The sequence below is a fragment of the Orbicella franksi genome, chromosome 1 (assembly GCF_964199315.1).
Source record: "Orbicella franksi chromosome 1, jaOrbFran1.1, whole genome shotgun sequence".
In the NCBI taxonomy this organism is placed as follows: domain Eukaryota; kingdom Metazoa; phylum Cnidaria; class Anthozoa; order Scleractinia; family Merulinidae; genus Orbicella; species Orbicella franksi.
In genome coordinates, this window is record NC_138145.1 from 5,401,037 (window position 1) to 5,428,243 (window position 27,207).

Genomic DNA, 27,207 nt, shown 5'->3' on the forward strand with positions numbered 1-27,207 from the left:
TCGTTAGAGATCGGCGTCAGTTTTGGTATGAAAGGCAAACACATCAAGTGTCAAGTCCTTAGGTTTTCTCTAAGTTGCATTAATATGCGAATAAAAGTGTAGAACAACGGAAGTCAAAAGCAATTATATTTACACCTCGAGAATATTCAGCTGCATTGAAAAACAAATATTCGGGTAAACCAAAAAACATTGGGATCTCGTTTAATTAAATTAGAGATTCATAACAGAGAACCCAGTTTTACTGTTTGAAGTCCACAGCACACGTATCACTTAAGTTGTATCTCTCAGACATCAAATTAACAACCCTAGACTTCGTCCTTTTACCAGGGTTAGCGGTTATTGTCATCATTGGATTAATACGAAACTCGCTCATCTTAATAGTTGTGAAGAAGAAGCGCTGCATGCATACTACAACAAACGTCTTCCTTGCCAATCTCGCTTTGGCCGATCTATTAACGTTGCTATGGTGCATTTCAGGCCTTGCACTAAAGGGATCCATCACACACCCGGGCGGTGTGCTGGGAGATGTCCTATGCAAATTCATAACCATGAATCACATGGCAGGAATATCACTTCTTGTCGCCGGGCTGACACTAACTCTTGTCTCTGTTGAACGGTATAATGCGCTTGTAAACCCTCTGAATGTGAACTTACGGCTCACTTTAGGAAATGTCAAGTATGCCATCGCTGTCATGTGGATATCTGGTTTCTTCTTTGTGTTGCCACTCTTCGTCGTAGAGTACTGGGACGGTACACGCCGTACCTGCGTAATGGCCTGGACGAAACCATAGTCAACCATTTATTTGTCATCTCTAACATTGGTGGTAACGGCAACGTTTATCGTCGTTTGCTTCTGTTATTTCAACATCATCAGAGGGTTATATTTTACAAAGCAAATCTGCGCAGAGAATTTATCATGTTCTTCTCGCGAGGACATCCAAGCCAAGCGTAAAATCGTCAAGCTTTTCATTACTATTACTGTTATCTTTATGGCATGCTTCTTTCCTTTTGTTATTGCTACAGTCTTAGACATTTCTACAAAAGCTGTGTTTTATAAAATTTCGCTATTTTTAGTCTACTGCAATTGTTGTGTAAATCCCATTTGCTACGTACTTCAAAGCACCAACTACAGAAGGGCATTCAAGGAAACTATCAGAAAGAGATCGACCACAAATCAAACAGACCAAGCAATATAACTATACTTTTAAAAAGGAGCTGTCAGCTAATTTAAACACAGATAACAGGACGTATAACGTGCTCAGGAGGTTTGGTAACATCAAATGGTACTCAGTCCGCTGAAGTGAACGGAACCATTAGGGAGAGAGAATAAACAGTGTGAATAATGAAAAAAGATTACAAGAGCGAACAAAATGCGAGATTAATACTTACATTTGAACAGCATTTATGGGAGGGTTAAAGGTTTCAACCCTTTATTTTGTACTTGCAGAGCGTTATTCGATAAACAATTTCTAATCAACAACGCTAGAACCATAATAGGAATGGTTGTGTAACCCGGCAAACTTCAAAGGAGAAAACAACTACGCCGATATTAATAAATGGAGGCTCTTGTTTTGTGCTCATACACTATGTACGTTAATTATTTAACCTAAACTGTTCTATCGGTTAGTTGCTTAGACAGAAGTAAACATCTGTTGTATGTTTTCCACAGTCAAAGTCAAAACAGCGAACAAAAACAAAACAAAGCACTTTGTCGGGATTCGTAACCATTCCCCTCTATCATAGGCTATGATGGAACTGAGTATTCATGTGGTCGTAGTGTAACTCTTCGCCGAGTTAGAAAAAAAATGATGACAGATAGGAAGTGGTTTACAAGATCAGATGCTCCGACTGCCAGGCTTCCTACATCGGTAAGACCTTATCTCGAGCCTTACTGAACACAAACAAACGACGAGAAATGATGATGCCAATGATTATACTTTTGAAGATCATCAACTGACAAATCATAGAATTGACTAGGCCTCTGCTCGATGCTTAACCTACAGTACAAAACATTTTCAACGACTGACTCTGGAAAGCTGGTACACTAACTTAGAACAAACTCCCCTCAACAGAGGTCGAGAACTACCGGCACCTTACAAACGACTTTTTCACGATAGAGGAGGTCAAGGCAAAACTGGAATGAAGTATATTTACTGGAAGTGTTCAGTTTAAGGTAATTCCTCTGAAATAAAAGTGACAATAGATTTTTGTTCAAACTTTGTCCACTGAATATTTATCATATGATAACTTCAATTTTGAAATAAAAAAAGGGGGTGCTCATGCTCATTAAGGAGCAGTGAGGCATTGAAAATGCCCCATTTTGGCATTATTTAATACTTATTATAAGAACGCATTCCCAGTAATTGTAACATTTTTGTGAGCCCGGGCTCATAAGAACGCGCATTAAACTAAAGTCAATATATTGTGTTGGACACAAATAAACGTTTTAAGTTTGATTCAGACAGAAAGCTAAATCCTTGGTTAAAAATTTGAACCAAATTTCTTGACGTGGTTACCGACTGCCAAATAGAAAAGACCACCGTGTATCTGCTATTTTTCTTATTTATTCAATTTTCAGCAATAGAAATTAGATCAGTCTTTTCTCACGCAAAGCTTATGATTAGTTGACTACAATGAGTGGAAAAAAAATTGGGGTGCCCGTGCTCGTTGGTGAGCTAGAGCCATTTTTCGGCTGACAGAGCACAATATCAAGGCAAATCCGTCATGTTTTCCATGTGCGCGTGCACGAGCGCGCGCTAATGACGCCATAAATTATGCGCAGTAAGGATGCGCAATGCAAATGTGAGGAATGACCTTAAACGCTAGCGAAGACATGATCCATTCAAGGGGTTTCCTATTTTAAACTGACTGCCGAGCTAACTGCACAACTGAGTTTCTGCGTTTGGTCGAACTCTCGTTGTGTTCAAGTCTGTTCAAGACTGAGAGACAAGCGAAAATTAACAAGCTTACGATTTTGTTCGAGAGTCTTCGGGGCCTTTTCAATTCCGTCCAGTCTCACTCACTTGTTGATCTACGAGCTGAGGTATTATCTTTACCGAAAGAAAAAAAATGAAAAGAATAGTTTACATTTATCATTAGGTTCAAGGTAACTTTTCATTAACTTTCACAACACGACACATTCGTACGGTTGTCAGTGAAATGCTGCTAAAAGAAATTGTGATTCATTGCCTTGATTTTCTAAAGAGGTTTCAAAATACAGTGTAGTGTCTTTTGTCATGCGTCACACATATGAAACATCATCCTCATAACCGGACACAAGGTTCTCTTTAATTTAAGTATTCCACAAGATACGACAGAAGCAAACAACCAAATGACACAACAGAGATCAAATGTAGTTAACAAGAGGATGGACATAAGTTTTGCTTATAGTTTTGATTGGCTTCACAATTTAATCTATCTCTACAATATAAGTACATTGCCAAGCAAACAGGTTATAAGAACAAAGAGGATCAACCCAATTGTTAAATGGATGACGATTGCTTTGCGGCTGATGAAGAAACGCGTACTTGTAGACACCGATGCTCAAACAGGAAATAGAAAAACATCACGTGAAAAACCTCCAGAACCTCCGACATCTATTTGCCCAAGAAATAAGACACTAATTTATTACGGCAGGAAAAATACGCAGTTTACAAAAGAGTGTTCTTTCTTCTTTGGTTTATTAAATTCACCAAGATACAAATAAATGCTAGTTTTCATGGTTAAGACGAATTTCATTGAATATTGATAACACCTAGAAATCTCAGTATTGATGAATTTTCTGCATTAACGAAATCATGCGTTTTTATGATTGTGGTATTTCAATCGACATAAACCATTTTTTTTTTTCATTTCCGTTAGGAGAAGTCATTAAGAGACAGCATTCATAAACTAGAAATAAGTGAACTTTGCAATTTAACTGTAGAGTAAACAATCAACCTAAGCGCAAGTGAAGTTTTTCGCTAATTTACCAATGGGTGTCATCAACGCTGAAACGACAGACAACTAAAACGAATGGCAATCAACCTTCCTGTGCACGACATGCTAATGAATTGAACTAAAATTGTTCGTCAGTGGTGTTTGTCGTCTGGCGATGGCAATGAAATCAGTAATCATTTCAGTTTAATTGATAGAGGCAAAATACAAGAAACCTGTTTCCAAGGTAAGTCTAAAATTGTTTTCTACTTGACCTGAGTCAAATAACATGCAATTTTTCTGAAGTCTGGGTGCCTTAAAGCAAAGAGAAATACAATGTTTGATTTAGTCGAACAGAACGAGCACTTCGTACCAGCCTCGAGGCAGGTGCCTGCAGTTTTCATATTAATAACACAATAATCGACAGCATAGAGCTAGAAGTTGAACGGAAACGGGACAGTTAGCAGTTGTCCGATGTTCTTATTACTTATTTTAGCTGTGGTTGAGGTTGAACGAGGATGGGCTAAATCAGGTTGAAATGGAAGAGGGAAGAATAAGATAAGTTTTGTTTATTCAAAAACTAGTTGTTGAGCAAGAAGTAGCTAGAAAGAAAGCAACAATAATAACAATTCTAAGTTCACAACAAGTGCATGTGATTATTTCGAGCCATGCTTGCCAAATGTCACAAAAGAGTATTTCGAATATCCCAGAAAAGGTACGGTAATTGTAACCCTAACCTTCGCATTTCATAGGGGGCGGTTTCTTGTGTCAATACTTTATCATGTTTCTTTTTTAATTTCATCCTACGTGTTGCCCTACATTTTTATTTAAATAAAATATATTTCGTAACTTTGATTAAGAGGTGCAGCTTTATTAGCGCTTTTGAAAAACTATTAATTAGAATCAAGTTTAATTTGTCACATATATTTTTTGCTGCACCTAGCTATAGATTATTATTCACTGTCGGAATATAAATACATATGAACTGATATGAAAAAGGCAATGTAAACAAGAGTTGCCAGTTGCTAGGTAAATTCTAAGTAACTCTAGTGAAATCAACATAGATACTGACAAGTTTAAGTGACGTAGATCACTCAGCCGTGAACTTGCATCAATGTGAAGTGACAGCTTCCACCGGATTTTTAATCTCGCTATACAAAGCAATGACAGATACAAAATTTCGCATTCGAAATCGTAATTTAAAAGTTCCTTGCCTTAAGTTACATATCTTTATTGCTTCACTTCGTTATCATTGATACAAAGGGTATTAAGTTATCGAAAATAGAGATCTGCCTTTTCCAACCGGATCGTCAATCTGTGAACCGTTAAGGTCCACTATTGTGCCTGTTGTGAGTATTTAAAGAGAGTTCAGTTAGGATAGGTAACTGAGAAAATCCCACGATGACTTGATAATACCCGAGAAAAAATTCAATCCTCTCGGTTAAATTTTCGGAAAATATCGGTTATTGCCGGTTTTTGGTACTCACTGAAACATCGGTCATATTCAGAGTTAGCAGCTAATGCTTTCAGCACATTGTTCGAAACATGAGCTCTCTCGATTAGCACTGGTTTGTGCCCTTAGAGCAAATGCCGAGTTGAAAATATTGTTTAAATAAATAATAATACAAAAACTACCCAGTCACGGGAGACAATTATCCACCAGCCAACTTCGGAAGCAATCGTCAGTCGGCTATTCTCGGAGGTAAAGGTCAACTTGAACTGAACGAACAATTATTGCATTCGACCTAGACCAATCAGAATTAAGCAATATCAGCACTTTGTATCACAAAACGGAAATAGAGAAAATAGGTTGTTAGACTGTAAAACGTTTTTTTCACCCACCTTGCTGGTGGGAAGACAGAAGTTAGAAACATCTGCCCGTGTAATTCCTCTAAGCCTGCTTAAAATAATCCATAATCTTAAATATTATATTTTAATTCCTCTTACCCCCACCGAAATCTATCCCAAATAATTCATAAAATGGTTTTGAAAGAAATTTAATAGGTTCACGGGGCCAGACACCTTAGTGCGCAATTTATGCTCTGACGAATGTTCTGACGTAGTTAAGGTTGGCTGTGATTGGTCAATTTCTGCGAAAATCCTTAAGGCCTCATTCTTTCAATACGAAAACTTGGCTTTCACAGCTACATGTGCATTCTATTTCCTTGAAGGATAAGAAACCAGTATTCACCAGGTGAGTGGGGTCTATGTTGAAACATATATCGTCGTGTCGAACGTTCAATCAAAGGGGTGGCGGCAGCTCAACAGTTGCTTCACACGTCGCAGTATTGTCGTGCAGAACTTAACTGCATTAAGTTCGACTCTAGCGCTAGGGTCGATAGCTGATTTAAACGTCGCACTATACCCGCGCGGAACTCAGTTCTAGTTCACTTCAATTTTGTTCGACATTTAGCTATTCTATCGAACTCAGTGGCAATTATATCTCAGCTCTATTCTCTTCCAGAAGTGGCGCTACATTCTGATTGGTGAAAAATCAAAATAAGAAGGTCATACATAGGCACTGAGTTCGACACAAATGCAGCTCGAATTTTGGAATCAAAGTCGCACCAAAGTCAATCTCCTGGGCGTTCTGGTATATATTGGGAATCAATTTGGCTATACTAAACGATCTCTTACTCAGTCTCACATTGCTATATTGTACAACTAAACGCGCACCTCAGTGTCACTTTTTATGTTATCTAAAATCGTTAATTGTTGAGCTGTAGGTGAGAGTTTTGATATCTTTGCAAAGTAGAATTTTAGTCATAACGATTTGCCTGTAAATGGCGATGTAAACACGAATAATGGAACCAATCAAAGGAATTTTCGGAGCTGTGTCAATTAATAACCCCAAAGATACTTCAATGTGAGCAATATTATGGCTCCGCATAAAATTCGTGCGCCAATGTGTTTATGGACTGTCTTGTCAGTTGAGGGCATAAAAGGATACTTCCGCCCTGAACGGAAATAAAACAAAATAAACTGTGATAACCATTAGGGAATTGAAGTTGACCCTTTCTGGCGGTATATCCTGAACAAAACAACTCGATGGCATGAACGACATCTCCTCGATCGCGCTCAATAGTTATAGGAATAGCTAGTCGTGAGGATATGTTCAGGTGCAATCTCAATGACATCAAGAGACGGATACACGTTTTTATGGTGTTTTAATAGCCTTGCTAGCTGAAAAATAATTTGATTCAGCAGAGATGCTGTGTTACTTTACTAGAAATCAATCCTTCATTTTGTTTTCGTTTCTGCTAATATTCTGCCATTTCGGCATGTAAGTCTAGATGCATTTATAAAAATTTAATGACACAATTCAAACGATAATGGTTTTTGGCAAACAGTCCACTTCAAAGACTCCAAGAAAGTTATTAACACAGCTTTATTGATATTACACAATATATTTGACCTTTCTTTACAATGCAGCTGAGATATCAGTTTGTTGTTGATATTCATTATCTTGACTGTCAACAGTGTTCCGCATTTTACTAATGAGGAAGGAGTAAGGTGGATATAAAGTATATATGTTCTTATTGCACGATTATCAGACTCTCAGGACCAGTCAGTTTATACCTCATGATTTCGCCTGCAACGATTTTCAAGTTGTAAGTGAACTAGTAAAAATAAACGCATATATTGCTTTACGAGGAAACGTGATACCTCAATAACTAAATGGCTAAAAAAAAAGAGGGCAATAAAATATGACAACTACAATATCGTAACCGTGAATGTGTTGACAAGTATTTTTGTCAGTTGTGGAAAAGGCCTCTATGCTACTTATATTCTGTGAAGTATCGTTTTGAGTCTACATAGCGAGATCATGGGATAGACTAATTGTTCTGTTTGGAATCTCAGGGACTTAAGAAGTTAAAACCAATAATGACCTCACTGATAGATCATCGTCTCTTACCAGTATGTAATTTTTGGTAGAACACATCGATCGATCAGACTGAAATTTTCTCTGGCATCCATCCAAGTACACATATCTTTGTGTCTTTTTCGAGTCTTCTAAAAATATCCCGTCCTCTTTCGAGTAAACTGGTTCCAAAAGTACCTTGGACCCCCTTGAAAGAAGCGGAAAATTTCACAGTCCTAAAGTGCGACCTCCAGTGAAGTTAAGGATTCCGAAAATAGCGAGTTGATTATCGGTATTCATGAATCGGAAGAACGCACAATCTTTGAACCACCATCTTGTGGAAACTGAGCGGGCCCCGTCCTCATTATAGCTATGCCGGAGAAGTTTTGAAAACGACGTTTTCCCTCCGAAAACGCATCCAATGTTTTCAGTCCACACTACGTATACGCCGGGGAAATTTGAAAACGCAACAATCACTGCCGGCAGAAAGGCTTGATTGGACCCTTGAGAGCTAGGGTTAATCACATGGTTATCAAGACGTCATCCGTTTTCAAAATGCTTTTTGATCAAACTAAAACGCAAAAGCCAGCGTTTTCAAATTCCTCCGGTTTTCGACCCGGATTAGATTGGACAGTAGGCCTAACAGTATAAATAAAACTGCGTTTTGACATTTTTCCTGTGTAGTGTGGACACGGCGAGAGACTGCCTCCAGATTGTAAAAGACGCACAAGGATCTCTTCAAATTTCTTTTTTAAAGCAAAAATTACGTAATAATTACCTCTGGGTGTTGATGTATGTTTGATATGTGCAAGTTTTTCTTATGTAAGCTCAGTCCATATATATTATGTGTGTTTTAACAAACCATAGAAACTAGCGACTTTCCGAAAGTGCAGCGTGATACTAGTCGCATGTTGCGGATGACTTCCGTTACTAGTATCATTACAGTGAATGACGGAAATACTGAACCATAAAACAAAATAATCAACAAAATTTCGTTACACAACGTTGGTCACTTTATCAAGCTTAGCTCATACTGTCTTGCTATATATCTGTTTCATTTTACAAAAATATCGCTGTTAGCATCCCCAAAACAAGAAAAAATATTCAGATTATACTGGGATTATAACGAACAAGTTTACTTTGTGACCGTTGCAGTGACCTCGACTCTCGTATTTACTCTGATATTCCGGTCAAACATGACCGCTGAAACGACACTCGTTATGGCCCCGAACTCATTAGTTTATTTTCCAGTAGTGAGTAATTAGTTATATACACGACAATGACTGCATAGAAAATCTAAAAAAGGGGCAGTCCTTGCACTTTCAATAACAATTTCCATTTGAAAAGACATTGTCGTTCTGGATCAAGGCGTCAAGTACACAAAAGATCTTGCAAAACTTTACCGACCCATAGTAAGAACTTCTTTTTTATTCGCCAATTTAGAGCCGGTGCTTAGCTTCCTAGTGACTAAACTCTCACCAGAAGAATTTTCTTTGTGTAAAAACTGACCGAGCCCACTTGGTTAATATTAACATAAGTATTATATCATTTTAGACTTGCACAATCCTTGGGATTTTCGCAACGTGATACCACTGGCCATGAAAATACTAGGGCTTTATTCACTGCTGCTGATGCATTGGAGTATGTACGAAACAGCGGAAACCTTTCCCTGTGGTGATGTTTGTGAGTGTTCAAGCAATCATGAAGGCATCGTAGCCAATTGTAGTCGGCGAAACCTGTCGCATCTACCGGCTCGACTGCCAGATGAGATTCAATATCTGTAAGTTTGAAGTTTGTATCTCTCTGATTAAGTTGAGCTAGTTCATCTCAGTATCAGTATTTCGTCTTGGGGTGCTGGGCTAAACAACTACATTGAACTTGTTGAAGCCTCTAGTTTATACTGCAGTGCACGTGAGAGACACCTTTATTTCTCCTTCGATTTTGCCCTTGATTATGGATTTATGAAGTGAAACATCAGAGAATGCCGTCAGGTTGTGTTACAGTTCTAGAGCGCAGTTCAGAGGTCCTGTATTACTCATGTGAACTATCATTGGAACTGCCTGCCGTTCAAAGTTTTCTTTTGAAATAATGAAAATATTTGGCTACTTCTGGAAGTAAATTTTGACGGGAATGGTTGGAGCAATCGAAATCTATCGATTCTTAAATTTGTTTAGTTGACGTTAGGTACCCACACAGACATTTAATCCTTTGTGTACTCAGTCTTTGTTCACTTCATTACTTCAATCTATTTTCTGTAGACGTCAAACTCTATAGATATATGAAATGTTAGATTGGAACAAGCGAAAAGGTTGAAGTCGAAGTTGATATGGGACATGTGGGTTACCTGCAGTAACACAGACAAATCGTCATTTCCGGAAAACACCCATGCTAACCGGAGGCTCAAGTACCGGCTTATATCAAGGACAAATTTACCTTTAAAACAATCGATCAAAGAATATCGTTACGATTCTTTTTCTGTCTACTGCTCTTGCTATGCTTTTGATATTTCCTTGGCAGGTAACAGCCATGTCAGAATCTATCGAGCCGTTTGCGAGAAGTCACGTAACGCTTCTCCAGTGGAATTATTGCGTGACAACCCCGAAGAAGCGATAAGTGCGATGTCTTGTCATGCCAAAATCCTGCACCCAGAGACGGTCCTATATTTTATTGTTTGTAGAATAAGCTACTTACGTCTTTATATATTGTTCATTATTTTCCAGAGATCTCTCGGGTAACACGATATCAACCTTATCACCTCCACAAATGTCACAAGTCGTGGATCTTCCAAGGAGTTTGTGCGTTTTGTAAGTCTACCAGCCTTGTTCAGATTTATAATTTACTGAACTGTTTAAATCCGCAGGACATCGCGGGGTGCTAGATGCCAAAATAGTTCCTTTCTCTTTCCCTTTGAGACTTGCATTCTCTGTAAGAATGGATTTCAAAAATTGTAGCAATGTTTGGTTCTTTGCTCTTTATTGAAAGATTAAAGCAATTTGCTCCTTCCAATTTATCACTGCACATATCTTAACTATACCCTCTGGAAACAGAAATATAACTATTGTTTTAATTTTTCCTTTTTTTTCCTCCAATGATTTTGAAGAGGGGAAGCATTTGATATTTTACATTACTATTTGGCTAGCTCCGTTGAGGGGGCAAGATGAATCAGATCCTACGCTGCTTTTGGCTACCAGAGATGGCAAGATAGCGCCATCTTGCCCTCTAGGGACTACCCGCTGCGTCCCGCAAGAAAAATTTCGCCGAAAGCCATACAATAAGTCCTTTATTGACCAAGCTTGTTCGGTCAAAATGGATGTTGGCCTCGTTCTTTTCCTGCTTGTTTATGGACCTCGACTCCGTCTCGGTCCATAAACACGCAAAAAAAAAAAAGAAGTTGGCCAATATCAAGCCATCTTGACCTCACTTTAGGTCAACAACCCATATTCATTTTACATTCATTTGAGTAACACAGCGTCAATACAAGAATTTATATGGGAATATAACGATCGTTCATAACAATTTGAAATGTAGAAAAGAAATTTAATATAAATGACTTACTTCGACTCTTTGGTGTGCTATTAGTCTTTTTAACAAAACGTTTGTTTCAACGTTTCTTAAAGGGGCTAGGTCACGCTATTTTAGGTAATTTTGTTAATTATGAGCTCTGAACGTCAAATTGGCAGAGCAACAGTCTTTCATTTGCAAAATCACGGCCACATAACTAATAATGATTTTCCAGCTGTGTACATGAAATTTTGATATAAACTGATATAAATTTGAAAAAAGGTGGATCGACGTTTTTCAAATTTACACAAATGCAATGCATTTTCGACCATTTTAATCTTCTCCAGTTTTGTCCATCCATGTGCCTTCTTGGCTTTCCTGTGTTTTGTTTGAGATCTTCTATAGTTTTGAGCCGTTTCTGTGATATGTTAGTTAATTCTATGACCATTTGATCAGTGCTGAAATTGTCTAAAATTGCGTGACCTAGCTCCTTTAAACCAATGTCAAACCCACATGAATCCTGGCTGTGATTTAGTATTTTCGTCTAAGTTGTTTATATTAATTTTTTGCCATATTTCGAATTGTTATAATTGATAGTTACATTCCCATACAAATTCTGTGTTATGCAACTGAGATTCATGGCTCCATGGAACTTGGCAGACTTATGATGTGGCTGACAAAATCTAGAGGATAACAAATTCGTCTTTAAAAAACTAAGCCCTTTATCACCGCCGAGTAGATTTTCAAACTTTTCAAGACAGTGATAAGTTTCTGTAATTACATTTAATGTTTTAGAGATTTGTCTGACAATCCATTGGAATGCGATGACAGTATTCTTAGGAACATGGCGGCGTCCATTACTGTGAAGTCGAGCTGCCGAGAGTTCAGTATTGAAGGAGGTGAGTGAAGGTTGAGTCCAAAAACTAGTACCCACGCCGTCCCCTCCGCCGGCTTATGACGTCACGACCATTAACAAAATGCCTTTTGGCGGGAACGTGCATTCTCACCGGTTGAATAGGGAGTTAAAGTAACCACGACGGCGACGCCGAGGACAACTTCGATTAAAAAATGACTTTATACTTTACCTCCGAATCTCGCGATACTCTAAAGTCATTTACTTTATCACTGACAAAACTTTCACGAAACTGAATCTGGGACATAGCGATAAACTTGAAATAAAATTTTAAAAAATTAGCCGTCGTACTTCACGTTCTCCAGACAATGCAGAATTTGGTCATTTCACGTTGTTGTTTTGCCGAGGACGGTAAAGAAATGTACCAAGAATTATAACGCACCTGCACAACCATTGTTCTCCTAATGAAATCTTTTGTTTAGCGACGTTGCCGTTGCCGCTGCCGTCGTGGTTTTCTTAAACTCCCTATTTTCCCGTTAGCATCCGAAGCTGAGGACAAAAATACACGTTTTTGAAATCAATAGGAAGTACTTGGTGCTTTCAATTTAACACAACTGTGTCATGGCAAACAAGACAGCAACGCCTAAGATGATGCCTGCTTTAAGTTTATTTACATTTTTAATTTAATGATTTGATCTAAAGCCATCTTCCGAAAATTCCCCTTTGTTATTATACTTTCCCTGGATCCATCCCTGTTAGTATGACATCCCTTCCTATTACTTTACATTTGTTGTAAAACGGAGTCGGGAAAGTTTTAGATAAACGCGAGATCAGAACGAGTCGGAAGTTTCCCAGCAAACACACACATGTTTGCTTTGTTTGTTTGCTGTTTTAGTTTCATCATCGTTATTATCTCGTCCATAGGAACAAGGATAAGACACCGTTCAAAAAGAGAACTGACAAGTAAGTTTATAGTTTAGCTGCATGGAAAAAAATAACACAAGAAAGAGTTGATTTAGTTCTAATTGCAATTGAAGCAATCACAGACGCCATTTAGATTTAGTTTTAGAATAAAATACTAAAGTTCTTTACTAGAAGTAATTCATGCGCTTAACTTGATAAAATTTTAATGACATTTTTTTTTCAACTTTCTGTTGGCCTTCTCATTGAAATGCCAGCGACAAGAAAAATAGAGGTTTCTTTACTGCAATGGCACACTTTGGAACTCTTTACAAATGTTTTATCGCAGGTTGTGAGCCAGGATCAATAAACTGTGGGAAACACATCTGTGGGGGCAATGTTTCCTGGCTGCCATTTTCGAACTACTGGGGGTGCTGTAAGGGTCAGATCCATGATCTGCGTGAGTCGTATTGTCCTGAGAAATCGACATACCGGCTGTGTAGCCATCCGATAGCCACTCAGTTTAAATGCAGAAATGGACATTGTATACCAACACCATGGCTGTGCAACAAAGTTAACGATTGCCAAGACGGAAGTGACGAACTTGGCTGTGATCTGTGTAACGGAACCAACTACTTCCGCTGTTGGAACGGAAGATGTGTTCCACAGTCCGCTGTCTGTGACGCGTATAACGACTGCGGCGACGGCAGTGATGAAACGTTCTGTCGAACGTTAGCTGGTGGATGGTGCACAACGAAGCAATACCGATGCGCCACAGACGCTTGCATTCCTGTTGAAGCAGTGTGTGATGGGAAGGCAGACTGTACCGATAAGTCAGACGAAATTGGATGCGGCAATAAAAGTGAGAAGATAACTTTTTGAGCTTTCTTCTGAGAATTTCACCGAACAGATATGAGTCTTGGAATTTTGTTGTTGCTTTTTTTGTCCTCTTGGTATAAACACAAGATATGGTAAGGGAGTCCCAACCCACGATTTCCCCTTAGTTAAGCTTCGTACTCAATCGAAATAACGAGCGAGAGCGGACAATTTGACAATTTGTTATTGTCAAAAACAAATTAACGTGTTTTTCATGCGTCTGTACTGTTATTAACAATGAATTTCGTCATAACATTGTCAAAGTAGCTGTGGATCCACTCGGTTATCGCCCGTGGTTCCAAAGCTTCTTTGACAATGTTATGACGAAATTCATGATCAATAACAGGACAGACGTATGAAAAAGTAATGTCAATTCGTTAAATCGAAGTTTTACAAATGATACGATTTCACTTTTTTTTCATTGTAGCTTGCGACAACGGATGGAAACAGTACATGTCTTATTGTTATCAGTACTCTAACCACCAGAGCAGATGGATCGATGCTAGAAAACGTTGCCAGAACATCGGTGCAGATCTCGCTAAAATCACAAGCCGAGATGTGCAGGATTTTGTGTTCCGCCTTAGATTAGATCAGAAGTCTTTTAACATCTGGATTGGTTTACAGCAGCAAGTAGTTGGAAACACAAAACCGTTTGTTTGGACAGATGGATCGCATCTTGGTAACTTTACTTTCTGGTCTGGAGATGAACCCCGGGAAGGCCAGAACATTTGTGTGGAAATGCTTCATAGTGATACTAATGGACGATGGGGGACTGGTGAATGCACAGCAACCACATCGAAACACAGCTCCTACGTGTGTCAAAAAGGTATGTTTAGCTGCCAAGAGACCCCGCCGATCGGGTCCTACGCCTAATCTTTCCCGTGTCTTCGGCTTGCTTGCAATTACGAAATAAATAAATAAACAAACAACAACAAAACAATATTGCTTAAGCCTCACTAAGTGATTTTGGACAAGTGGTAATGGCGCTGAACATTTAAAGATTCCATTCAAATATTTCAGGTTTAACAAAACAAAGTTATAAACTGAGAAGAAACCATAGAGGCGACCCACTTGAATAATTTACGAGCATGGCCCAAGAACTGAACTCTCGGCACTTTCTTTTTTGTCAAAAATTCGGGTAATTTTGATGTGTTTTCGTTTTAGAAGCAAAATATTTGCCGGACCTAGTTTTGAATTTATTTTCATATGCCCAACCTTAAGGTAATGAGGCAAGCCATAAACGAACAAACGAACGACGCATCGGCCTTTATTTCCGTTACTTCAGTTAATGGCAGAGTTAATACATTAAAGTTCAAGTCTTACAGTATTACAGGAAAGACAGATGAACGGACTGTGAAACTTACCTGTTTGCCTTGCAGCCGCAGTTTGCGGGACATTGGGAAATAACTGCAGTAGCGGTCACTTTGGTAAGCGCAAAACAGTGAAGTTTTCTTATACAGTGTAGCACATGATTAAAATGCAATAATACATTGTAGACCAATGTTTTCAGATTTAGTTCTCCATTCTGAAGCATCTCGACTACTCTATGACCGTCCTGGAAATATGTGTTTCCTTGTCAGTAGTTTTCTTTTTCCTCCCCTCTCTGCAAACTGAAGTAAATTTTGAACTTCGACTGAAATTCGGGTTCTGGGAGTAACAAATTTCTTAGTGACAACTTACATTATTTTTAGCAAATCCGATTTCTACACAACAAAGACAATGAAGAGATCGATTTTAAGTAACTGACAAATACAAGATGCTTTGGAAACTAAACAACCAAACGGTATTCCGATAAAAATACTAAATAAATAAATAAATAAATGAATGAATGAATGAATGAATGAATGAATGAACACCTTTCCTTATGTCATTTCTCTGAAAGAAAAACCAAGGATGACTTCCTTTCCAAGCGAAGATATCATCTCAGCTCCTTACGGCTCTAATGTGACAGTGGAGTGTAGAGCGGCTGGTTTTCCGAGGCCTTCCATCACGCTGGTTATTAATGGTGTGAGTATGTACACATCTGCTGCTGGACTTGCAGTCATGGCACCTTATGAAGCTATCCTGACATATGTTGTCAAAATGTCGTCTGACGTGGAATGTCACATTTCCAATAGATTGGGCAGCAGCTTTTCGAGAATGAGAATTAATCTAAAAGGTATTTCCTGTATTTTGTGTTGGTGATTTGTAACCGACTGCCAAACAACGAGTGGCGTGTAAATGAGTGGCGATGTCCCATTCCCTCTTCTTGACTCTTTCAAATCTCTCATTTGGATATGTGCAATTTACATTGTCCTTACTTAATACAGCGGCGCTGTAAATATTTATTATTATAATTTATTCTCGCATTTTGACTGGTTCTCACTTATAATCATTTGGAGGACAGACATATAGATGACGTCATTAACATTTGTTCTTGTTTCTTTGTTATATAAAACAGAAAGATTCCATGTCGCTGAGGAAGATTACAGAAGACGTCAAAGTGTGGTAACAACATCAATGAGACACTCGGCTATCGCCTTGTGTGCCACGTTTTTGTTCTTACCTTACCACATTTTGACGCCATCTGTGATCAATCACTGAATAGACGCACAGCAACATGGAATCTATTTGTTAATTCAACACTCTTATCAACTTGTCTTTTTAAAATAACTCATTCATGTTAGAAAGATTTCATTATCTTTTGCAGATGATGACTCAGTATACCTGAAGGCGGTTTTGAGACTACGTGACAAGACATTCACGCCTGATCTCAGTGATCTTTTATCTAACCGATCCAGGTCACTGGCAGCTCTTTTAGAAGGAGAGCTGATGCGTCTATATAAGGGAGTCCCTGACGTCAGAGATGTGAATGTTGTTGCCTTCAGGTGCGTCCGCTCTTCTTGTCATTTCAGTAATAATTACCTTGTTCAACTCCGTGATTGAAATTATTGTTATTGCTGTATGTTCCTTTTAGCGTTTATATAAGGCTTAAATGGCACAGCATGTATTGTCTTCAGTTTGGTAATTTTATCCAGTCTGCCATTTTTGCGCTTGACATAGTTGAGATTAGAAAATTAACCACTATAGCATGAGTCGGTCGAGCCCGATGAGGATTTATGATTTTTCTGCCGCCCCAAGTTCAGTTACTTTCACCCATCTTACTCGTAGAGCAACGATTTATCGTTTGGTCGATAAATCCACTGCTTTGGATAAAATGCTTTATGGTTTTGTGTCTGTCAACAATAGCAGGTACAAGAACAGTGTAATGAAGCTTACGACATGTTACAACTCTCATCTAATGAGAGAACAGGCCAAGTAGACTAAATTTTACTTTGTCCATTTCATTCCAAAAATCCTTTGATACCACGTTTGCTCCTCAAAACTTAGCTAAGCCAAACCCGGCATACTCAATTGATCAGTTCATATAATAGGGTCGGAAAACCATGCATTCCAATTAACAAGTTTAGATTATGAACTCGAAATTTCTCCGAGGTGACAGTAGGCCGGATAAGCAATTACCCTACGGACATCGAGAGCGAATAATCAATTTTCTTTTCGTGTAATTCTAACCATTCAGAAAATTTCCTTCAAGAAACAAAAACATTTTAAATTTCTCTACGTAGCATTAACTACTCCACCGACACATTAGCAAAATCGGGTGGACTAAATTGTCACTGGAAACTAGCAGTTGTGTTCGTGCACAACTGTCAATTTCCTCTCTTTCAGTCTTCTTGGGAATAGAATTATCCAGTGTTTCTAAATACTCATCGAAACATCAGAGAAACGAGAAAACGTTGTCATTATGTGGACGAGCTGCAGCCACTGTACACTAATGGCTGATAGTTTGCGATAGTCGGTGTAATGAACACTATATCGAGGCTTCTCTAATTACGTGAGTAATCTTAACTCTTTCTGATTCGCCAATTTGTTGCTTAGCAATGACGTCATCCGTTTTTACACGTGGACGTATATAGATAGTGTTAGCGACATATTCCCGCCAGTAGTTCAAGTTTCAGTTATCGTGCGTGCACAGTACGTGTTTTCAAGTAAATTAAGTTTTAAGCTACCCTTGACTATTTAGAGTGCAAGCGGGAACCGATGTGTAAGTACAAACTATTTTCTATGCTTGCTTTTTAGTATAAGTTTCAAGTTTTGACGTTTTTTACCTTAAGTACCTTTAGTCTCGGTTTTTTTGTACAACAGCCTATTGTACTAAGTCCAACACGTGGCAGAGCCCCAGTTTTCAAAGTTTTTATTTCATCTTGTTTCTAGCGATAGATCTTTATAGTTCACACTCCCCCTAGCTTAGGTTTCTATTTAGCAACTTTCCTATAAGAATCTCTGGTAATTCAGTTAAGTCCTTTCTTTGCTAGTAAATTCCCACATCGCTTTCAGTGGCGCTCACGCAAGCACGTTTTTATCGCATCGTACAATTTTATTGCTTTCAAGTTTTTAGAGTGTTGTCATTTATTGTATTAGGACAGTTAGCAGTATGCGTATCTGTTTGGGATCACTGATGATTTTAATTGTATCTTTACTGGGAAGTTTGACTGGAAGTATTGTCATATCGCAGTTATGATTGGAATGTTCGCTATTATTGTTTCGTGACTCTTGTCATCTTGTAATCTTCTATTATCTAGTAATTAGTTTATTCATTACATTATATTTCAGTTTACGTTCGATTATCGTCAATTAAATCACCGTCAATCACAGCTGATTTTCCGTGATCTCTGGCTTTATTCGATTAGTAAAGCATCTCCCACACACGCTAGTCTCATCGCGACAAGTTGTCTAGCAAGTGACAATTCAGCCTTTCAACAGTCGCTGTGAACCTGACGTTACAGTAAAACATCGAGGCTTGTTCTAAATTCGTCATCGGTATTTCGTGACAAACAATGAGCATCGCATCCGCACCTGAAGATCTGGCGTCGTTTCTTGACGAAGACACTGATGGAGACCGAGAAAATGTCGTGCCCATTGCCCAGTCAGAACTCAATGTCAAAATTTCAAAGCGAAAACAAAAGTTCTCAGAGAAGGGAAAGAGCTTTCTAAAGGAATTGAGAGCAAAAAGAAAAGAAACAGCTTTCCGAAATCTTAAAAGAAAATTAGATCACATTAAGAAACTACGTGAAGATCCCCAAACGGAATTAGAAGTTTTGGAAGTCGAACGCAATGAATTAGATTCTCTAAAAGATGTCTTTAATCAAGCGTGCTACACATACGAAAGTCTGCTGGATAGTCCCGCAGAAAAGGAAGAATCCTATCAGTGGTATGACGTTAGAGATCGAGAATTTACTGAACAAAGAATGAAGCTTTGTGAACAAATCCAGCGCCTTGAAAAAGGATCGCTTTTCACCAAATCTAGCGCCTCGTCGAGCCATAGATCAAAAGTAAGATCCAAGTCATCTAAAGGGTCGACTAGGTCCTCCTCGCGTTCCGTTTCACAAGCTAGAGCGGACGCCGCAGCAAAGGCAGCTAAAGTCAAAATAGAAATGGAATTTCTGGAAAAGGAAAATGAACTCAGGCGCATTCAACTAGAAAAGGAGTATGCGCTCGCAAAGGCAGAAGAAAGTGCGTTCAAAGAAATTCTAGATGAAGAATATAAATTAAACACGCAAACAAAACAGGAAATTAAACTCGAGGACAAAGAGATAAGCCCCCAACAACCAACAGCTGTCACGACAAGAATTGCAAAACAGGAAATGAACCCCAACAGCCCTCCTTTTCTGCCTAACACGATTCCAGACAACTTTGGCCAGCAACCAGCAAACAGTATACAGAACTTTGAACCATCATCTAGTATAAGTTTCGCCCTTAACCAACTGGTCAACCTTCAAGCCCAACAAACGCAATTAAGCTCAGCGCTAATCAATCAACAAAGGACCTTTCACCTCCCCGTTAAGGAGCCTCCGACATTTTCCGGCAACTCATTCGAATATCCGGCTTTCGTGACCGCATTTGATAGTATTATCGCCGCCAACGTCCCCGCTGATAAGGACAAATTGTTCTTCTTAGAAAAATACACGACCGGCAAGGCCAACGAGGTGGTTAAAGGTTTCCTAGCGACAAACTCTGAAACCGCATACAGCGAAGCCCGGAAACTGCTCGATCAGCGTTTTGGAAACCCTGTGGTGGTAGCCGAAGACTACAAAAGGAAACTTAGAGGTTGGCGACAGATCAGTGATGGCGATAGTAAGGGACTGGAGGAATTCTCTGACTTTTTGGTGCGCTGTGAAGAGGCTATGAAGACTATGAAATCTATGTCGGAGCTGGATTCTACTCAGATCCTACAGTCGATCTCCGCCAAGTTGCCGTCGTACTCGGGCGTCAAGTGGTGTAGGTCCGCTCATGAAACTCAGGTAAAGGGAAAGAGACTCGTGGGTTTCACGGACTTTGTCAAGTTTGTCAAACAAGAAGCCGAAGTAGCAAACGACCCGATCTTTTCTCCAGACGTACTTAAGAGAGAAAGGAAAAGGAACGGCCCGGTTAGAGACAACACCCGTGGCACAAGGTCGAGGTATCAAGGTGGAATCAATCCAAGTCAATCATTGGTCACTTCTACCACTCCAGTAGGCCATTCTGAACAGACACAATCAGCAGCCACATCGGGGCGCGAACAGTCCTGCCCAGCCTGCAATGGCAAACATACAATAGTGAAGTGCAGCAATTTCACCAAGGCTACTGCAGACAAGAGGTTGGATCTCATCATCGAGAAACGCCTATGCTTCAGATGCTTCAGAGCGGGTCACGTTTCCGCTGACTGCACATCCAAGCAAACCTGTGGTGAGTGCGGAAAGCGTCACAACACCTTGCTACACGGAGCGACTCTAAAGTCAAAGACACGCAGCGAGCAAACTCCGCCAAGCGCTCAGTCGTCACGCAATCCACCCCAACCCTTGCAACCAGGCCACGCTGCCGAGTCTGCTCACTCAAACGCTGCCAGCGTCTCCCACAGTTCTGTCGGTACATCGAACGCCATCATCATGTGTCGAATCGTGCCTGTAGTCCTGTACCATAAGGATAATCCCAGCAAAGAAATTAAAACGTACGCACTCTTGGATGACGCTAGTGACACGACGTTCGTGACAAATAAGGTAAAGAGCGAGCTTGGAGTTGAGGGAGTCGACACAAGTCTCAATTTAAGCACAATGCACGGCCGCAAAGTAATCCCTGTATCCCGTATCGACGGATTGATAGTGGAGCGCCCCGACAGACGCGCGCAGGTCGAACTCCCTAAGGCGTATGCAAGAGACATAATCCCATCCAGAAAGGACCAAATCCCAACCCCAGCAGCAGCAGACAAGTGGCAACACCTGAAGAAAATAAGGGACAAAATACCTCCGCTAGACGAAAACCTCGACGTTGGAATACTGATCGGATCCAACTGCCCGAAGGCGATTAAACCAAAGGAAGTGATAACTGGTAAAAGCGAAGATCCATACGCAGTCCGAACACTCCTTGGTTGGTGCATAGTCGGACCGGCCAATCTTTCAGAGACCCCCCTAGACGAAGACGGTGTAGCAACGTGCAACAGGATTATAGCACATGAGAACACGCCTGAAACAAGCCACGTTAGTTTCATCCTGGAAGACAAGACAAAGGAGGTTCTAAACCCCTGCTATGTAAATCAAATGTTTGAGATGGACTTTGCGGAAAATAAGCACATGGCTCAGCAAAGTCTCTCCAAGGAAGACAAGAGGTTTCTAAACATCGCAGAGACGCGCATACACAGACGTGACGACGGCCACTACGAACTTCCACTCCCGTTGAAGGAAAGCTTCAAAGGTCTCCCTAACAACAGAGATGACGCTGTCCGACGCATGTACCACCTCAAGAAACGGTTTACGTCGCCGAGTAACAAAGAATACAAAGAAGAGTACATGAAGTTCATGGGAGACATGATTGAAAACGGCTACGCCGAAAGGGTTCCGAGTGATGCTGAGGCGAAGTCCGGCATGACCTTTTACATTAATCATCACGGTACAAGACATCCGAAGAAAAAGAAGTTAAGAATAGCCTTTAATTGCAGCCAAGAATACAATGGGGAATCCCTGAACAAGAATCTGTTGCAAGGTCCTCTACTGACCAACAACCTTACTGGTGTCTTGTTGAGATTCCGACAAGAACCCGTTGCCGTGACATGTGACATTGAGGGCATGTTCCATCAAGTCCACGTCAATCCCGAGCACCGTGACCTGCTTCGCTTCCTCTGGTGGGAGGAGAATGATCTTTCTAAAGATCCCGTAGACTATCGCATGACAGTCCACCTGTTCGGCGCGACGTCATCACCAAGCTGCGCCAACTTTGCACTCAAGCAAACCGCGAATGACTTCGAGGGAGAATACGGTGACCAAGCAGCCAACTTCGTGCGAAACGATTTCTATGTGGATGACGGCTTGAAGTCAGTCGCTACAGCAGCGTCAGCAGTAGAATTGGTGAAAAATGTAAAAGCCATGTGCCACCAAGGAGGATTCAATCTTCACAAGTTCTTGTCCAACAGCAAAGAGGTAATCAAGAACATCCCCGAGAGTGACAGGGCAGAGGGAGTTAAAGAGATAGACCTAGACCTGGACGCACTTCCCTTAGAACGCACACTAGGAGTTCAATGGTGCGTCGAATCTGACAGCTTCGAATTCAGCGTCGTCCTGCAAGACAAACCATGCACGAGACGAGGTATCCTGTCGACCGTAAGCTCTATATATGACCCTATAGGTTTTGTAGCCCCCCTGATGCTTCAAGGAAAGTCAATACTGCAAGAGTTATGCAGTCTCCATTTGGACTGGGACGATCCAATACCAGAAGACACGAAGATGAGATGGGAGAAATGGAGAATGGAACTGATGAAACTACAGAGCGTCACGATTCCTCGGTGTTACAAGCCTAAAGATTTCGGTCAAGTCGTCAGAGCAGAGCTGCACCATTTCAGTGACGCAAGCGTCCGAGGCTATGGCCAGTGTAGCTATTTACGTCTCGTAGATGATGCAAACAAGGTCCACTGCGCTTTCGTGATGGGAAAATCGCGAGTAGCTCCTCTCAAACCTGTAACCATCCCGAGACTCGAGCTAACCGCCGCTGTTTGTTCCGTACGGATAAGTCAACAGATTCATCGTGAGCTAGAATACCGGATCGATGAGGACTTCTTCTGGACGGACAGCAAAGTTGTACTTGGGTACATAAGCAATGAAAGCAGACGTTTTCATGTATTCGTCTCTAACAGAGTACAAGAGATACAAGACAGTACCAATAGAAGCCAATGGCGGTATGTTGACACTAAACAGAACCCAGCAGACGAAGCGTCACGTGGAATGAAGACCGATGAGCTCCGAGATTCGCGGTGGATTCTGGGACCAGAGATGTTATGGAAGGAAGAAGGCGAATGGCTGAACGATGACGAACAAGAACATAACTTGAAGTACGACGACCCAGAGGTCAAGAAATCCGTCGCGATGGCATCATCTTTAGTCGATCAAAGAATGGCCACCCTAGAAGAGAGAATCGAGCGTTTTTCTGATTGGTACCGAGCCCGGCGAGCAGTAGCACTCTGTTCGAAGTACATCCAGAAACTAAGGAAACGCGTGAACAAAGAACCAAGCGAAGTGGCCCAAGTGTCAGCTGAAGATTTGGAGGAGGCCGGAAGGTCAATCATTCACGCCGCGCAGTCTAAGGCCTTTCAAGGCGAGTTTAAGTTACCTGCAAGGGAAGCAGAAGAACAGGGATCCTTCCCGAAGCAGAAAACTGCGAAGTTACGCAGTTCAATCAACAAGTTAGATCCGTTCATCGATGAATACGGAGTCCTACGCGTTGGCGGCCGCCTCAAGCATGCAGATCTCTCGGACAAGGTGAAGCATCCAGTAATCCTACCCAAAGGCAGCCACGTGACCAGCCTTATAATTAAGTACTACCACGAGCACAGCAAACACCAAGGCAAAGGAATAACGCTCAACGAGATTCGATCCCGCGGTTTTTGGATCATTGGAGGCTCGTCCGCTGTGAGCAACGTCATTGCTTCCTGTGTGACATGTAGGAAGCTGCGAGGTGCCGTTATTGAGCAGAAGATGTCTGACCTTCCCGAGGACCGACTAGAAAGCTGCCCACCCTTCACATATTGCGGCGCCGACTACTTTGGCCCATTCACGATTAAAGAAGGGCGCAAGGAACTAAAACGCTATGGAGTCCTATTCACTTGTATGTCGTCAAGAGCTATCCATCTGGAGACTGCAGCCTCACTGGACACAGACTCCTTCATAAACGCGTTGAGACGCTTCCTAAGTCGTAGGGGCCCCGTGAGACAGCTAAGAAGCGACAATGGAACAAATTTCGTAGGAGCTCGTCGAGAACTCAAAGAAGCTTTAGAAGAAATGAATGATAGCCGTATTAAGGAAGAACTCCTAAAGTCACAGTGTGACTGGATCAAATTCGAGATGAACGTTCCAGCCGCAAGCCACATGGGCGGAGTATGGGAGAGGCAAATAAGGACGGTGCGCTCAATCCTATCCTCACTTCTCTCTAACAATGGTACACAGCTGGATGATGAGTCCCTGAGGACGCTAATGTGCGAGGCGGAAGCGATAGTCAACAGCCGCCCCCTCACCACCAATCACCTTTCAGACCCAGATTCGCCAGAACCGCTAACCCCTAATCACTTGCTGACAATGAAATCTAAGGTTCTACTCTCACCACCCGGAAAATTCGAGCCAGCTGACATGTACACCCGCAAACGCTGGAGACGTGTGCAACACCTCGTCAACGAATTCTGGACCCGCTGGCGAAAAGAGTATTTACTAAGTCTTCAGGAACGACAGAAGTGGACGCGGCCTCGTCGAAATCTACGTGTCGGCGATGTCGTGATGGTTAAGGACACCAACCTTCCACGGAATGCATGGCAACCCGCCCGCGTCGCCACGGTCTACCCAAGCCAGGATGGTCAAGTCCGCAAAGTTCAAGTGGCTCTACCAGATGCCTGCCTGGACAAGAAAGGAAGGAGGTCAGGACCCATGCGGTATCTGGAGAGACCGGTACAGAAACTGGTACTTCTTGTGCCATCCCCTGAGTAAAGACCGGAGTAGTCCCGGCCGAGGAGCCTGCTGCCAACCATGAACTGTGACATTAATTTTCGTGATAAATATAGCTTATGAACATTGTAGACATTGAACATTAGTTAATTACATAAACAGTGATTAGTGAAATATCTGGATATTTCAGGGGAGCCATGTAATGAACACTATATCGAGGCTTCTCTAATTACGTGAGTAATCTTAACTCTTTCTGATTCGCCAATTTGTTGCTTAGCAATGACGTCATCCGTTTTTACACGTGGACGTATATAGATAGTGTTAGCGACATATTCCCGCCAGTAGTTCAAGTTTCAGTTATCGTGCGTGCACAGTACGTGTTTTCAAGTAAATTAAGTTTTAAGCTACCCTTGACTATTTAGAGTGCAAGCGGGAACCGATGTGTAAGTACAAACTATTTTCTATGCTTGCTTTTTAGTATAAGTTTCAAGTTTTGACGTTTTTTACCTTAAGTACCTTTAGTCTCGGTTTTTTTGTACAACAGCCTATTGTACTAAGTCCAACACGTGGCAGAGCCCCAGTTTTCAAAGTTTTTATTTCATCTTGTTTCTAGCGATAGATCTTTATAGTTCACACTCCCCCTAGCTTAGGTTTCTATTTAGCAACTTTCCTATAAGAATCTCTGGTAATTCAGTTAAGTCCTTTCTTTGCTAGTAAATTCCCACATCGCTTTCAGTGGCGCTCACGCAAGCACGTTTTTATCGCATCGTACAATTTTATTGCTTTCAAGTTTTTAGAGTGTTGTCATTTATTGTATTAGGACAGTTAGCAGTATGCGTATCTGTTTGGGATCACTGATGATTTTAATTGTATCTTTACTGGGAAGTTTGACTGGAAGTATTGTCATATCGCAGTTATGATTGGAATGTTCGCTATTATTGTTTCGTGACTCTTGTCATCTTGTAATCTTCTATTATCTAGTAATTAGTTTATTCATTACATTATATTTCAGTTTACGTTCGATTATCGTCAATTAAATCACCGTCAATCACAGCTGATTTTCCGTGATCTCTAGCTTTATTCGATTAGTAAAGCATCTCCCACACACGCTAGTCTCATCGCGACAAGTTGTCTAGCAAGTGACAATTCAGCCTTTCAACAGTCGCTGTGAACCTGACGTTACAGTCGGCAAATCAAATTGTACCATTTGCATTAGTACATTAGTGGAATTCTACTGATGTCTAGTATATACAACTTATTTTCAATAGAATTGCGACATCTTTGTCTTAGAAGCCTGTTGCTAGATCTGTTGGAAGTTTGGTTTCACATTAATTATTCACAATTTTTCTCTGACATACATTTCACCATTTACTAAAGGGAAGGAAGTGTTGTAGCAGATATTCTCATCCATACTGTTCAAGGAAGTTCGTCAGCTGTTAAAGACGTCCTCACAGAAGCTGTAAAATCAGAACAGTTTATGAAGAATGTAGCACTTGACTCATTTGGGGATATAAAAGGTGAGTAAAAGACGATAGCTCTACCTTGTTTCTCGGGTAGATAAAAATTAAATCTGTATTTTTTCTACACCGTTACCTTATTATGGTAAAAGAGCAGATCGTTCAAAATACAGAAACTTCCTGTCTTTGTCGGAATCTCAGTGACCTCTCTTGGCATGTTGATTAGATCAGGCTCGCAAAGCAAAACATGAGCGTTCAAAAAGAAAGAAGGTTGACCTTTTCCTTTTAACAGGCCTTTCCACCTTCGTTCTACCCTAAGGAACGAAACATGTCTACAACTAAGGTAAAAAAAGGTGGAAACCTTCGAACTTGTATTATTAGCGCTGAGAATCAGTAGAAGTAGTTAATTCAGTAATAGCACTGGAAGTAGTTGCAAATGGCAGTGCTTCGAAGAATAAAAGCCATTCAAGCCCCTAACACAGGTGACTCTTGGTACATCTTCGCATGAGCGAGTCGGTCGTGCTGTAACTGTCCAAGAGTTGTATTAAAAATTTAGTATCTTTTATTAATCTTTCTGCGGTCTCTTTTAATAGCCTGTCCGAAGGAATTTTTCAACGTGTCTTGGATTGGCACCATTGAAGGAGAATACGCCATACAGGATTGTCCCAGAGGAGCGGCAGGTAAGCCAACGGAGCGACGATACGGTAAAGTTTGCATTGGGCAAAGGGTCGCAAGGGTGTCTCATACGACTGGAGGTCATCTCTCATTTCCATAGCACGAAGCGATTAGATTTCTACTTTCCTCAGGATGGGATGCTAGTCCACCGCAGGGTTACACCCCAGCATTTAT

The 27,207-nt window shown here is 40.8% G+C and overlaps 2 protein-coding genes and 1 pseudogene across 2 annotated transcripts in view; all 3 read left to right on the top strand.

Moving 5' to 3' along the window:
- The first annotated feature begins 224 nt into the window (after positions 1-224).
- Positions 225-1,579, top strand: LOC145486918 (somatostatin receptor type 5-like; annotated as a pseudogene).
- Positions 1,580-3,990: 2,411 nt separating this feature from the next.
- LOC145463072 (uncharacterized) overlaps positions 3,991-27,207 on the top strand; it is a 35,233-nt gene continuing 12,016 nt past the window's right edge. Inside the window, exons 1-12 of the mRNA XM_081446816.1 lie at positions 3,991-4,162; positions 9,332-9,557; positions 10,498-10,581; positions 12,074-12,177; positions 13,056-13,094; positions 13,381-13,893; positions 14,335-14,733; positions 15,287-15,334; positions 15,790-16,065; positions 16,597-16,774; positions 26,279-26,418; positions 26,952-27,038. Of these exons, the coding sequence (XP_081302942.1) occupies positions 9,376-9,557; positions 10,498-10,581; positions 12,074-12,177; positions 13,056-13,094; positions 13,381-13,893; positions 14,335-14,733; positions 15,287-15,334; positions 15,790-16,065; positions 16,597-16,774; positions 26,279-26,418; positions 26,952-27,038 (2,050 nt within the window). The 5' untranslated portion in view covers positions 3,991-4,162; positions 9,332-9,375. The remainder of the gene's footprint in view (positions 4,163-9,331; positions 9,558-10,497; positions 10,582-12,073; positions 12,178-13,055; positions 13,095-13,380; positions 13,894-14,334; positions 14,734-15,286; positions 15,335-15,789; positions 16,066-16,596; positions 16,775-26,278; positions 26,419-26,951; positions 27,039-27,207) is intronic.
- LOC145462419 (uncharacterized) lies at positions 17,753-25,961 on the top strand. The gene is made up of 2 exons (XM_081445977.1): positions 17,753-17,991; positions 18,561-25,961. Exon 2 carries the CDS (start codon positions 18,785-18,787, stop codon positions 24,941-24,943), a length of 6,159 nt encoding a protein of 2,052 aa, XP_081302103.1. The 5' UTR covers positions 17,753-17,991; positions 18,561-18,784; the 3' UTR covers positions 24,944-25,961.